Here is a 15298-nt window from a genome sequence, read left to right on the forward strand (position 1 = left end):
CAAAACCATAGATCTGGCCTCCTAAGGTCCATTTCATACGTAAAGCTACAAACTTGATGTACATGCATGGAGCCTTTGGCTCAAAAAGCCATAAAAAGAGGTCTACAAGATGCATGAAGTGTTTATGGAAAAAAAAGTTGGCACCTTTATGCCATAAAGACCCCCAATAGCCCGAAATCCGAAGTGTAACTCTAAGCACACCCACAAAATCCGATTTTTCCCTCTCTACACTTATAAAAAGGGTAGAAATAGCCCCAAATCAAAATATAAGAGATAGATGGTCAAGGTTCCAGCTTTTTACCTTGAATGAGCTAAGAATGAATTAAAACTTCTGGATATCCTTGCTTCTACTTGAATTTCCAAGCTTTCTTCTTCTTCTCCAACTTCAAACACACACAAAAAGAAACAAAAAGGCTCAAGAACACTCAATAAGGGTTTAGGGTTTCAATCTAGGGTTTCTCTGAGTTGGGAGGGTGATAAAGGCTGGTTTCGGATGAGATAAAGTGTTTAAATATGGTACAAACCTAAACATTAGGGTTTTGTCCAGACAGGTCCTACTCGCTGAGTCGGTCTCCCAACTCGTCAAGTAGATCGTTAAAACCACCGCATAATGTCGAGTCTACTCGACAAATTGGGCCTCCAACTCGCCGAGTCCTAGAGTAAATTACAATAATACTTGAATTTAAATACGTACCAAGAACCGGGTGTTACAAATCTCCCCCACTTATTTTATACTTCTTCCTCGAAGTTTGTTGCTGAGCCCTGAAAAAGCTCGGGTTAGTGCTCCCGCATCTCGTCCTCTGACTACTAAGTCCATTCTGAGCCCTTGCGGTGCTTCCATTTCACCTTCACCAGTGCGACCCTCTTGTTCCTTAGATCATTCGACTTCCTGTTGAGGATAGCTACTGGTCGCTCGATGTAATTCAGGTTGTCATCCACCTGAATGTCCTCAAAAGGCACCACTACCGAATGGTCCACCAGACACTTCTATAACTGGGAGACGTGAAAACTTCTATGAATCTGACTGAGTTCGGCTGGTAGGTCCAGCCTATACACCACCTTGCCCAACCGGGCTGCAACCTTGAAAGGTCCAATGTATCTACGGCCTAACTTTCCCCGCTTCCTAAACCAGATGACACATTTCCAAGGTGACACCTTCAAGAGCACCATATCCTCGACCTGGAATTCCAGGTCCGAACGATGCTTGTCGGCATAACTTTTCTACCGACTCTGAGTAGTCTGAAGCCCGCTCCGCACCTGCTGGATCCTCTCCTTAATCTTGAGTACCACTTTGGTACTCCCTATGACCCTATGGCCAACCTCAACCCAGCATATTGGGGTCCTACACTTCCTCCCATACAACATCTCAAAGGGAGGACGATCAATACTCGTATGATAGCTGTTATTATAGGAAAACTCAGCCAAAGGAAGGTAAGTATCCCTACTACATCCAAAGTCTAAAACACATGCCCGCAGCATATCCTCCAGGGTCTGGATGGTCCGCTCACTCTGACCATCTGTCTGCGGGTGAAAAGCAGTGCTGAAGTGCAGACAAGTACCCAACTCGTCGTGAAACTTCTTTCAAAATCTGGAAGTAAACTGCACGTCTCAATCCGAAATCACCGAGATTGGTACTCCGTGCCAAGCTACTACCTCTCAGATGTAGATATCGGCCATTTTCTCGGCCGAGATGCTCTCCTGGATCGGTATGAAATGGGCACTCTTGGTCAACCGATCCACGATGACCCAAATCGAATTCACTCCCTGTGCAGTCCTGGGAAGCTTTGTGATGAAATCCATATTGATATCTTCCCATTTCCACAGCGGAATATGCAACGGCTGGGTCTTTCTCTGAGGTCTCTTATACTCGGCCTTGATCTTCCTACAGGTCAGGCATCTCTCAACAAACCATGTTACATCCTTCTTCATGAAGGGCCACCAATAATTAAGACGAAGATCCTTGTACATCTTCGTCATCCCGGGATAGATAGAAAACCTGGATTTATACGCCTCCTCTATCAATACCTGGCGTACACCTCCAAGATATGGGACCCACACTCTACGATGTAGAGTCAACAATCCATGGATGTCATAATCAAAAGAGGAAACCTAGCCCATAATACGCTTACTCTTACGATGTTCCTCCTTCATAGCCTCCTGATGGGCCTCTCGAATTCGTTCCAACAGCGGAGTCACCATGGTCATCCTCATGCAGATGTCTCTGATCAGCGTTGCCTTGCGGCTAAGCGCATTGGCAATAACATTGGCCTTCCCCGGGTGGTAGAGGATCTCACAATCGTAATCCTTCACCACATCAAGCCACTGACGCTGCCTCATGTTCAGATTCGATTGATCCATAAGGTACCTAAAACTTTTATGGTCCGTGTAAATGGTACAACAAACCTCATAAAGATAATGACGCTAAATCTTGAGGGCGAAAAAAACTGCCCCTAACTCCGAATCATGCGTCGGATAGTTCGCCTCATGAGGCTTCAGCTGCCTCGAAGCTTAGGTGATAACATGCCCCATTTGCATCAATATCGCACACAAACTCGAGATGGACGCATCGCAATATACCACAATGAAAGACCATGGCTTTCCTTGTCAACTGGTTCTAAGGCATAGCTGTATTTGAAAAGTCCTGAATGAATCTCCGATAGTACTCTGTCAATCCCAGGAAGCTACGAATCTCAAATGGAGACTTCGGGGCCTCCCACCTCATCACGACCTCCACTTTGGCCGGATCGACTGAAATCCCGTCCTGGTTAACAAGGTGCCCAAGAAACTACACCTCGTGTAACCAGAACTCACACTTGGAGAACTTGGCATACAAGATTTCCCTCCTAAGAGTATCCAATACCTCCCGCAAGTGCTCCTCATGCTGCTCCTAGTCTTGTAATAGACCAAGATGTCATCAATGAAAACTATCACACACCGATCCAACATCGGTCTACACAAGCGATTCATGAGATCCATGAACGCAGCAAGAGCATTGGTGAGCCCAAAAGGCATCACCACAAACTCATAATGACCATATCGCGTCCGAAACGCAGTCTTCTGCACATCCTCCTCTCGGACCCTCATCTAATGGTAACCCGAACACAGATCGATCTTGGAGAACCAAGATGCTCCCTGAAGTTGGTCAAAGAGGTCATCAATCCTCGGGAGTGGGTAACAGTTCTTCACCGTTACCTTATTCAGCTCCCGGTAGTCTATACACATCCGATGCGACCCGTCCTTCTTTTTCACGAATTGTATCGGGGTTCCCCAGACTGAACTGCTCAGTCTGATGAGTCCCTTGTCTAACAGCTCCTGCAGCTATGTAGACAACTCGTACATCTCAGGAGGAGCCAACCATTCTTCAAGTCATTTCTATCACAAATTCATTGCTAAATATTTTGTAGTGATACACTTGTAACAACATTCTGAAAGAATAACAAGTGATACATATCAACATTCTGATATATATATATATATATATATATATATATATATATATATATATATATATAGAGAGAGAGAGAGAGAGAGAGAGAGAGCAAAATTAGACGTATTGAAAACAACATGAAACAATTTAAAGTGCCGGCTGAAGGAAATTAAAAAAGAAAAAAGTACCCACTAAAGCTTCCAATACCCCATCTCTTTGAGATCATATTGCTTCAAGTTCTTCACGAACAAGAACAAATGGTTTGAACGAAAAGAAAAACATAGAATCTATGGAAATTTAGAAATTTAGATTTTGTTTTTTCCAAAAAAAAAAAAAAAAAAAGAAGAGCGCGAAATTCGTGTTACCAATGGCCGAAAAGCAATGGGATTCTTCAGCGTCACAGCCAGAAGCACCATTTCAGAGTAAAAATCTTGATAATTCATTACTATACAACAAGTATTTGTGGGCAACGCTAATCGTTTGTAGCCTCATACTTTCTGTCGCGGCAATGTTATACTTATGCAAGAAAAAGAAGTTTTTGGCTGGATTCAAGCGACGAATGGAGTACATGAAAGGTTAGTTTAAATTTATCGAACTTTCTAAATCTAGTAGTAAGTTTGTATAAAGAAAATTCGTGTTTTCATCATGCATGTAATAATTTGATCTTGTGTTTGATATAAACAGATAAGATTGATGCTCATGAGCTTATGTTGAGGAAATTTCAAGTGGAAGAGCTCGAAAATGCTACCAATCATTTTGCAAAAGAGTATCTCATAGGATCAGGTGCATTCGGAAATGTATACAAAGGTACTTTTGAAGGGGATATAACTCTAGCCATCAAGAGGGCACGTGACGATTCCTATACAAGCATAAAAGAATTCCGGAATGGTAAACCCCCGAATCACCTTTGATCATGCTTCGTTTTCATTTTCTAAACCATTTTTTCATTTGAAATTGATAGAGGTCAAGTTACTCTCAAAGGTGAAGCATCCGAACCTCATTAGCCTAGTGGGCTACTGTGAAGAAACTGGTTTGTAAAACCCTATCTTATGTCGCTAAATATGTAAGTTACAAAGATTAATCCAAATTTGGTATTTTTCAACCATAGGAACGAAGGGAGTGCAAATATTGGTTTATGAATATGTCCCAAATGGCTCGTTACTTGAACATATTGTTGGTAAGTTTAAATTAAACCATTCAATAATTCTTCGATCGTTATATCATGCCATCACACTGATTTGTAACTTTCATCGAGAAAATGTGTAACAGGAAGGAGGAGAGAGCCCTTAACATGGAGGCAAAGAGTAAACATAGCAATTCAAGCAGCTAAAGGTATAGCTCATTTGCATGAAGGAATTAAACCGAGCATAATCCACCGAGATATAAAACCAAGCAATATTCTCATTGGAGATAGGTTTGAGGCCAAAGTTTCGGATTTCGGGCTAGTTAGATCCGGCCCAATTGGGGATAACTCTCATGTTAGTAGTCAGATTAAAGGTACACCAGGGTATCTTGATCCAGCATACTGTACAAGTTGTCATTTGAGCCAGTTTAGCGATGTTTATAGCTTTGGAGTTATTCTTTTACAACTCATTGCGGCTCGGCCGGCTGTTGACTCAAACCGGTGTCGAACCAGTTATCACATCATTGAATGGGTAATAATTTTTTGTTTTCTTTCCAACTTGTGATTGAAAATTGAAATGGTCAAGAAATATCCTCCTTAAACTATTTTAATAACCAAAAATGTCTTTCGTAAGCTGACCAAGTCATGAAAGAGACACAAAAATTATTTATAACCTTGAAACCAAATCCAAATTAACCAGACCAAAAGCGACTTGTTTTGTATGGACTTTTGGACAATATAAGTTAGTTAATTTAAATAATGAACAATTTTTCTTCTACAAAATCCGAAGGAGTTATATCGTAATGCAGTAATAGTACAAGGGGTTGAGTGTAAGTTATAAACTTAGTTTTGTTTTCTTTTCTCAGGCGAAGCCTCATATTGAACGTGGGAATATTGAAGAAATCCTGGATACAAATCTGTTGCTAGGGCCATGCAACATGGATATCATGCTTAAAATGGGTCGATTGGGCTTACGATGTGTGGTAAAAGAGCCCAAACAAAGGCCCACAATGACTCAAGTCTTCCGAGAGCTAGAGACAGCTCTCTTGTCGGCCGATAGATTCATCCACCACCTACTGCCACCACGACCTCTGGCGGCAACCTCCGGTGGTAGGTCAACGGAGGTTCGTAATGGTCAAGGGACTGATCATGATAGTAATTCGGTAAGTCTGGATGGTGTTGGGCTTCAGAGATTTCGTGTAGACATGGAGAGTGTTTCTTTTCAGAGTACAAGTTTGAGATGTTTAGATTCAGATAGTTTGATTTTTAATGTTGATGAAGAGATGAGTTTTTGTGTGGACGAGGATTTAAGTATCCCTCGTGATTGATATATAAATTTGTAAAAATTATAAATAAATTATTCATGTATTAAAGTTCCAGGTTTCCGGATTTTAGTATCCCTCGTGATTGATATATAAATTTGAACTAATTGAAGTCAAACTTGCACACTGTTCTCATTTTCTCAAAACTCTGCATTTCTTTTTAAATTTTTCTGTTCATTCCTTCATTATACACCAAGAAATTTAAAATTAAAGATGGGAAATTACCCTTTTAACCATAACTTGAATGAAAATGACGCCTTATGCCCCTGTCATTATATTTTCTTCAAATCTGAGTACCTCATCTCCCTCTTCTTTGCCGCCTCTTGTAAGGCAGTTTTCACTGGTCTTCTAGCAACTCCCTGCAAACATTCGTTAACTGTCTTTAGTTCTATCGAATAAGGGAAGATTGAAAGAAATAGCAATGCATTTTACTCTTTTTTACCAATATATAAATAGCAACATACTCACATTTTTTTTACCAATAACAACAATATGTACCCTGAAACGAGTAATCGAAAACATATCAATGAGCAATGAGCAAACAACAAATTTGGACTTGTCTTTAATAACCAGAATGAATTTCGATGAAGCCATTGAAGTTGCGGACTATACTTCATTTTCTGCAATTTTCTTGATTGAAAATCACTTGTGAATTGGCAATCTTTGTCACCCAATTGCTTCGTTTCACCGACTTCGATCACTATTTGATTTCATTATCAGACGCTATGCTATGATATTGATTTGTTAGATTTGCAAAAGTGATTGGTGTTCATTATTTAATCAAAAAATTTGACTTTATATTAGACCAATGAGATAGGTTATATCGATTAGTAAGGTAAAGCAATTTTACCATTAATTAATATTCAGAGAAAAAGAAAACTGTCATCAAAAAATACTTTATTTATAAGTAAAAATATGTATTTATATTAAAGTATATGTATTAGACATTTTTAAATAAATTATGTAAGATTAATGGTAAAATATATATAGAAAAAATAATGATAAATTATGTAAAAAAAATAAATAGTAAAATATATACGAAAAAAATTAATGGTAAAATGTTTATACCATCAACACTAAAATCCAAGTATTATCAATGGCGGATGTATGTAGTGTCTGGGTCCCAGACCGCTACTCCGATTCAACCTTATAGTGTAAGTTTTTTTCTTTTGTTTTTCTATTAGGTGCAACATCTTCGAAATATGAATGTTATTATTAATTTTTTGGTGTCACCACTATTAAAACGTTCTACATCCACTACTACATATTATGACACATGTCCAGAGACAAAACACGGTTATTAAAACCATGGGGCCATAACCAATTTCAAAAGATCATATTAAAATGTTTATTTTGGTTCAAAATTATGAAATATCAAACATCTATACAAGAAAACTAATTAAGTATATTCTTACATCATTGATTAGAGTGAAACATATTTTCCGTTTTATTTTGAAACCGGATTTTAACAAGGCTCGTTCCTAACATGACTTCTTTATTATTGTAGTAAATGAAAAAAAAAATAAAAAAAAAAATAAGATATTTTTCAACAATTGACACTTTTGAAATAGATGTCAAATTGTCAAATGTTTATAATATTAATATACACATTGAACTTCCCATGGATTTATTTCAATTTTTAATAGCGTTAACCAATATTCTCTATTTATAGTTTATAAAAAATTAAGGAATAAAATTAGAATTTAAATATTTCAATCTCCAAGTCAAATACAGAAAAAAAAAAAAAATGCGGTAATTCATTTCGTTAGGACCAACTTCATCCAAGTAGTTGTATTTATAGCATATATTTCTTGTTCGCGATCTAAGTTTTAAATTACAATTAATAAACTATTACAAAAAATTATGACGATGCCAAGGCCCAAGGGGATGTTAGTGGGATGAGTTATGTATCTTTTGTAAAGTATTTGGGAGTTTATTGTGATCCGAGGAGAGGTACATCATATTGAGTTTATTCAAAAAGAACATCTAGTTTTTTTTTTCTTTTTTCGTTAAGTTTTAAGGATGGTGGGTATGGGCCGTTCATATCTTCCGCGTCATTTTTGGTCACATCACATGTCATATTATTCTCCATACCATTTCATGGTCACCACGCACCACACCATATTTTTATTGGTTTTAAAATAAAAAAATAAATCCTTCTCTTTTCTCCACCGCAATTGAGATGCATCAAGTAGTCCACGAGAAGCAACAAGGTGTTGTTATGGGATCGTGTTTCAATAGGTTCCATGTCGTTAAGGATGGTCAGGTCGGCCTCTCAATGTCATTATCTAGCTCATATTCAATAGTCTAACATTCTCATGAAGTCAAGGTACTTGGTGGTGGGCTGCACCTAAAAGACGAACTTTCTTGGCTACGAACATTATGATAGATTTGGATATGCAAGTAGCTACTCCAAAACCAAAAACAAAAGTTACTCCCAAACGAAAAAAACAGATATACAGAAAAGAAAGTTAGGCTCTATGTTCTACATTCTCATAAACACTAAAATAATAGGAGGATTAATAATCTCACCTAACAAAAAGTTAGTGTTTCATATTTAAGTAGTATATTGAGATGAAATGCAAACAGACAATAAATTGCAATGCTAACACCTTCTAGATGGAAAATTCAAATTCTTTTAAAACTACATCTATAGATCTCAAGGTCTTAGCATTACTATGCATGACTAGTTGCGTCTGGGGCAAGGAAACCAACTATATCAAACACAAATGATACAAAAACGTGTTGGTTTTTCGTACATATTTTCTCATGTTTTTTTACTTTGCATGAATCATTTTTCAAGCAGCATGCACCATGGTGAAACACTCACTCCTCATGCTCGCAAAAGGGGAACCCCCTATTAAATCCATACATTCGTGTTTGCTTCCTACCCACTCAAAAAACAAAATAACATGTTGACCTATCTTCCAACAGGTAAGTCAAAAGGTTCATAAGTGTCTCTTTCTTGATAAAAACATTGATATGCCTAAATACATCAAAAAGAACATCCATAATCATATCATGTCAGTACTTGAATTCTGAAAACTCTCTACAATGCACTAAATGCTCTTCAAAAGAGTCCAGACAAGTCTTTCGACAAATTCAACATACCTCAACCAAAAATAATCAAATCATGAGACAATACTTAAGAATCGTACGATACTCCACACTCCATCTAGAGGGATAGTCAAGAGAAAATCTAAAGTATGTTGTGCTCATGGACACTCAAAAATTATTTTTTGTCTAACAATTGTATCAGTGTGTTGTTCCATATCTAGTCACGTTTACGACAATGCATGTTGGGCTTTAGGGGTGTCCTTGCTAGTGAAACCACAAAAATCAAAGCTTGGAATTGTATCACAAAGACAAGCCAAAACAAAAATATAATCAAAATCCAATCAATCCATATCATAAAGATCACTATCCTGTAAGATATGGTCTTATAACACTTAATATTAAACCCTTAAGGCCAAAAAAAAGCATAAAACAAAACCTCTACTGTTGGGTACAACAACAAACCACCAAACCTAATGATAAAGAAGCAAGTCGCTACTTGATGTTTCCAAAGAAAGATGCTTCACAAACCTACAAACCATCATGTCATCAATAGACTCGCGTAATCTTTGTCAAAGAAAAATGTTGTCTCCTCGATCTATACGGGTTGACATGTCCTTAGGCCAAGAAATGTTTGACAATACCCATACAAAATCAAAGTAAAAGAAACTCTAAATGTCACTTAATTGTAGAAGAATGTGCAACAAATTAAGGCAACTCCATCTACAAGCTTAAAAGGATGAGAAATCATCACTTTCATGTTTGAGTAGCCGAAGGATGTGTATACCTTCTACAAGCTCACCTTGCAACACTAAGAAAAAGGGTAACCCGAATCACATCAATACCCTGTATGACTATCATTTAGAGCTTATCCAAAGCTAAACCACAACCATTTTCAAATTTTGAAACACAAACATAAAAAACATAAAACTTGACTTGAAATAGATGATGATTCCAGCATATCAAAAAAATGAAAGCAAAAGATTTAAGTGAGAATATAATAAGCACACAATTGAATTGATCAAATCTGGAAACCCTCAACCACCTGAAAGAAGGTGCAGCACAAGTATAGTATAGTTGGTGGTGGTGGGGAAGTAAATCACAAAATTCTCCCCCCGTAGTATCAAGTATCAACAAAACATAATAAACCAAGATCCACAATTATAATGGTCCAAACAAAAGTAAATCTTTAAATCCAACAAACCCATACTACCACTGTTTAAAGTCTCCTCATCATAATAATAATTCTATCTTTTTTTTATTAAAGTTTTTCCTCTTTTTTTTTTTTTTGTTTCTTTTTTTAAAATCAGTCCATTTGCCTCTCTCAAAACGCCATCATATGATCATCAAGAACCGAACTTCTCAAAATGTTTGAATTTGTAGTTAAAAGGTTTGGTATAAGTTTCAAGCCATTGAGCCTCCATGAGTAGTGAATTTTTCCTGAGAAGTTGCAAGATGAACACCCTGAAGCTGTGACACCAACTCTTCATTATCATTTGAAGATCTTCCAACAGCAGCTTGAGGACTTGATGGACCTCCTACAGGCATCATCCACTTCATCCAATCATTTCGCCTCCGTATCTTCTCACCCTATAACAAAATCATTCAACTACTTTCACTTTCTAAATTAAGATACTTAAATTACTACAAAGTAAAAGAAATCCAATTCATTGGATTAAAATATTATGCCAAAAGGTACCTGAACTTCCACAACTGTCGAAGTTCGCATAGCATCTAATATTAGTTGAATGTTATCTGTCAAATAAGAAACCTGTAACACAACAAAAGATAATTAGAACTATATAAGAAATCATTTGTTTTTTTAGCAAAAAAAAAAAAAACTAACTTTTTTGAAGCCTGCTATTAAGCTAGCAGGAACCCAGCCCTGTTCATCCATGTTTCTTCGCAAGTATGTATCTCTCACCAAGTTCTCATTACTGAAATGAAACATTTAAACAAAAAACTTGATAGTAATTTAAACAAACCTAATTTACATTTTTAAAAGTGAGGTACCTGAAATAATAATCGATTTGGGTCACAATCTTAGCATGCAATTGGGGATCTGGAACAGCAAAGTACATTGAAGGTGCTAATGGAGTAACAAAAGGCATGCCTCTAAGTGACTCTGGTGGTGGTGCATATGGAACATAAATTACAGGAGATGTTGGATCTGCAACAGGATGTAAACATCATACAGAACCACAAACTTTATAGAATGATAATGTAGATACTGTTGGATTTGATTTTGATAATGGAAAAACTGAACTCACCAGGGTACATCATGTTGTTGCCAAAAGGCTGCACTTGAACAGGCATTTGAGGAGGGATAAATGGAGCAGAAGTATGTACAGAAGGTCGCATGTAACCACCACCTCTGGAAAACCCTCTTGGAGATTGCACATGTGAATCTCTGTTATTAAAGCTTCTACTATGTTGATTCCATTCTTGGTGATTATTACCACGATCATGGTCTCGTTTCCCTCCATAGTTGTGATTATGTTGTCCACCATTGCCTCTTCTGAATGAACCCCGGTGGTGATTGTGATCGTTGCCACTGTGAGGTTGTGATCCAAAGCCTCCTTTTTGTGAATCTTTATGTGTGACTGTGTGGTCTCTTGGAGAAGGTTGTTGTTGGTCTGCAACAAGACCTGGTTTCCCAGATGTGTTATTGGGTGTTTGTGTTTCCACTGAATCTTGGCTTGGTGGTGGTGGTGGCGGCTGAGAAACCACCCCATTTGCAGTAGAGTTGCCACCACCTCGCTTCATGGACCTTTGCCTTGTTGGTGCCACATGGTTTGGAGGTGAAGTGGAGTTTGCATTGTTAGCACTTGACTGTTTATGTGGAGAAGATGAATTTCCAGTTGCCTACATTGTAACATATACACACATAAGATGAACTGTAACTGTATATTGTAAGATTTGGATATGTATGGGTTTGAGAACTTCCTGTGTTTGAAACTTAGAATGTTTTATAGAGCATAAGTATCCTAAACATGGTTGGATTCAAAGTATTATCTATATACATTGGTGAGGTTATCAAGGTACATTCGGGAGGCTCAATTTGCAAAATTTCATCCGATGAAACAGTCAATTAGGTTATTATCGATAGATCATAGATGTAGGGTGTGCAGGACAACTGTGGTATTACCTGTAATGCAGGTGGCCAGGGGCCATCTGAAAGGGCTTTTAAGGACTCCGATGATGAGGATTTAAGGGAAGCTTTAGTGGATTCACCTAGCGCAGGCCAAGCCGTACCCATGACTGGACTGACGACCTCAACAACTCCATTTGATTTTGATGGTGTGTTCCAAACGGGCTTTTTAGACGCGTTATTACCGCCGCTGTTATCAGAACCATCAGGCTGACCCTCAGTACCCGAATCATCCGGAGAGCTGACCGCCTCCTGAACCACCTTAGACGGAGACCAATCAGGAGAAGAGCTACCAACATGCTCCTGAACCGATGAACGCGACGGTGATGCCGGAGCAGAACCAACCGTCGCCACCACAACCGGAGAAATCACTTCTGACTCGCCGCCTCCGCCGCCACGGCGAACAATCTGACTCCACGGCGAAGAGGAAACCCCCCGCTGCGAAGTAGGGCTGTTAAGCCCGCCGTCACCAGATTGAACGTTCGTGGCAGCCATAGGGTTTTTATTCGAACAAAACTTCAAATTCAATCTGTTTCGAATACGATTGATTTATTCAGATTCAAATTAGGATTCTAGGTCGATAAGTTGATCGACGATGTAGTTTATATAAAACCAAAACCCAAAAACACGATCAAAATTGGGGGATATAAGGGAAATGAAATCCGAACAACTAATTAACGGAGAATGCTATGCTTAGGGTTTGATGTTCCAAAGATTATTGCTTCGACGGATCACAAGAGGATCCGATCGCCGCTATCACACACAGCACGGAGGCTGAAGTTCAGACGCACAGAGAAAATACGCACAAATGGTAACGGAGCTGTGTCTCTATCTGATATCTATATCTCTGGGATATTGGACGCTTTTGGATGAAATCAAATGACTATAATACCCTTTTTACTGTTGACCTTTTACTTGGAAATAAGTATGTAAGGGTGTTAACCGAGGGGTAGTTGCACGGAATGCGGTATTGTTCGGCTGTGAGTTTAGCGTTGCTCAATGTTTCCTTCTGCCTCTCTATCTTTGCTACAATTTTAGGATGCGTAATATCAACATGCCCCTGTAGTTTAAGTTATTGCTTATTCAACCCTATTGTTGAGATTGCTTGTATTCGTTTTTTAGTCACTTCATAGGAAACAAAATGGGCCAGTCAAACATATTGGATTGTAGGTTGGAGTTGTCGGGTTCAACCGTGGTTGTCGAAGTGGCTGCACAACATAAAATAGCTTCTGAAAGCATATCCTATACAAGATTGACACTTTGCAATATATATATTTTGTGAACCACAGTCAATTGGGTACAAATGAAAAGTGTATTTTTCTTTTTTAATTTGCATTCTGAATATAGAATATTTTGAAGTCACACTATTAGAAAGAAAGAGTCTATTGCAAGATAGGCTCTTCGATCTTATGTTTGGTAGCAAATAGTGCAAAGTGAAGAGTAGATGCATGTCTATTGGAGCGAGTTGGATGATCAGTAGCACTCTATTGTTACATTTGATAGCTTTCAGGAGTCTTTCATACATCATGAAAAAATACAATGCCATTGTTGAAGAGATCGGGTTGTATGATCTGAAAAATGATTTGATGACTCAAGATTCATATTAGGGAAAATAGAGTGAGGGGAATCTTGTATAGATACATTTAACATATAGGCATCGGTACACATCATCAAGATATCAAGATTAAATCAACAACTTCAAGGATGCAATGCATATGCTTTAAATCCTAACCCAAGTCATCTCAACTCCAAAACACCAAACTAAAGTTGAATTATAAATAGTATGTCTAAAGATAGCACATAACACACATTACATATATAGACTCCAAATGCTAGAAACATGTGTTTATCACACATGAATCACATGAAAGGTGGTTAGTCTCACATACAGCACGTCACAATAACATTTGTACTCAAGTCATAAATTACCACATGAGTCATATCTCATTCTAAGTGGATGCAAAAATTTGTGACCAAAATCTGATTTCAAAACGAAATTGTTTGTCCCCATATTAGAAACCATTTACAACTACATTTCTTATATGTATACATATCATATAGTATCTCTAGTAGTAAAAGCACATAGCAAATCAAATCAAGGTTCTTTTCAAAGTATAATAGAGACATGTATTATTACGTAATAAAATCACCTTAAATGTTGCAAGTCCACTACTTCATTTCTAGTGTCGTTTGGATGTATATTAGTTACCTCAATATCAAATAAATTGAGGAATTATTCACTAATCTTTTGGTATACATAAACAAAAGTATATAAACCTAAATTACTCATTTTTGTATGTATATTAGTTACCTCAATATCAAATAAATTGAGGGGAAAAAATTGAACCGGCAAATAGATGGTAACCCGATCCGATGGATCAGGAATGTCTGGCGGGCAACCAAGAGAGGCACCACTCACCACCAAAGGGAATGAAGAATCGAACCCACTCCAATCTAGGGAAAATCCTCCAAATGTGCTCAGCCAAGAATAAAACTATTGACCTCACCTACTGAGGCCTATAACCCAGGATGCATCACAACCAGCTAGGCTGGTGAATAATTATTTTTGTATACATAAAGGAAAGTATATAAACCTAAATTATTCGTTTTCCATCATCCATAAGCTTATAAAAGGCGGTGGATGCAACAAAAAGTGAGAATGGGTCAAAAAGAATTATGTGCAAGCAAATGTTTACTTGGTCGAGTAGAATCACTCTATGGTTCTGATTAGTCAATTAGAAAAGCTTAATAGCACAAAACAAGTTTAAACCTCCAACAAACTTTCATAGCTTGAACATTTTGATTTAAAGACCCTTAATTCCATTATAAGGACTTATGATGATTAATTTGAGTTCAAGGATTTGTTCTAACACTAAACCAAAACATAATTATGTAATGTCTCATATTTTCAAATAAAATTTTCATTTTTAAAATAAGATTAAACATCCAAAACTCATATTTTGAATAATAACAAAACGACCATTTGTTTCAAAATCATAAATCATATGGTTACATTAGAGTCGAATCATAAGCACTAGAAGAAGTCTCAAAATAGTAACATAACATTACAGTCACATCGCATCCTTCCCTTCCACACATGAACAACCTAAAATACATTTAGCTTTAAAACATAACCATAATTCTTAGTAACATCCTCATTATACCAATTACTTAACCACACATACAATACATTAAATAGTAAGGTCATGATATCATCACGC

At 37.5% G+C, this 15298-nt stretch overlaps 2 protein-coding genes across 2 annotated transcripts; one reads left to right on the plus strand and one right to left on the minus strand.

Annotated features, from left to right (window-relative positions):
• The first annotated feature begins 3654 nt into the window (after positions 1 to 3654).
• LOC145029136 (putative serine/threonine-protein kinase PBL11) lies at positions 3655 to 5944 on the plus strand. Its single transcript, XM_078977750.1, has 6 exons — positions 3655 to 4002; positions 4112 to 4315; positions 4389 to 4457; positions 4536 to 4604; positions 4697 to 5082; positions 5417 to 5944. The coding sequence occupies exons 1-6, from the start codon at positions 3795 to 3797 to the stop codon at positions 5876 to 5878; spliced, it is 1398 nt and encodes a 465-aa protein (XP_078833876.1). The 5' UTR covers positions 3655 to 3794; the 3' UTR covers positions 5879 to 5944.
• Positions 5945 to 9910: 3966 nt separating this feature from the next.
• Positions 9911 to 12908, minus strand: LOC145031816 (la-related protein 1C-like). The gene is made up of 6 exons (XM_078980445.1): positions 12075 to 12908; positions 11197 to 11791; positions 10940 to 11096; positions 10773 to 10863; positions 10626 to 10697; positions 9911 to 10516 (listed from the first exon to the last, which is right to left on the minus strand). The coding sequence occupies exons 1-6, from the start codon at positions 12570 to 12572 to the stop codon at positions 10331 to 10333; spliced, it is 1599 nt and encodes a 532-aa protein (XP_078836571.1). The 5' UTR covers positions 12573 to 12908; the 3' UTR covers positions 9911 to 10330.
• Between the last annotated feature and the right edge of the window lie 2390 nt (positions 12909 to 15298).

Source organism: Lactuca saligna, chromosome 2 (assembly GCF_052625555.1).
Source record: "Lactuca saligna cultivar CGN05327 chromosome 2, ASM5262555v1, whole genome shotgun sequence".
In the NCBI taxonomy this organism is placed as follows: Eukaryota; Viridiplantae; Streptophyta; class Magnoliopsida; order Asterales; family Asteraceae; genus Lactuca; species Lactuca saligna.

Coding starts and splice junctions, on each gene's coding strand:
- LOC145029136 (XM_078977750.1), top strand. CDS start 3,795: ATGGCCGAAAAGCAATGGGATTCTTCAGCGTCACAGCCAGAAGCACCA. Junction 4,003..4,111: donor ACGAATGGAGTACATGAAAG/GTTAGTTTAAAT, acceptor TGATATAAACAG/ATAAGATTGATGCTCATGAG. Junction 4,458..4,535: donor GGGCTACTGTGAAGAAACTG/GTTTGTAAAACC, acceptor TTTCAACCATAG/GAACGAAGGGAGTGCAAATA.
- LOC145031816 (XM_078980445.1), bottom strand. CDS start 12,572: ATGGCTGCCACGAACGTTCAATCTGGTGACGGCGGGCTTAACAGCCCT. Junction 11,097..11,196: donor CAACAACATGATGTACCCTG/GTGAGTTCAGTT, acceptor ATCCTGTTGCAG/ATCCAACATCTCCTGTAATT. Junction 10,517..10,625: donor CGACAGTTGTGGAAGTTCAG/GTACCTTTTGGC, acceptor ATTTTGTTATAG/GGTGAGAAGATACGGAGGCG.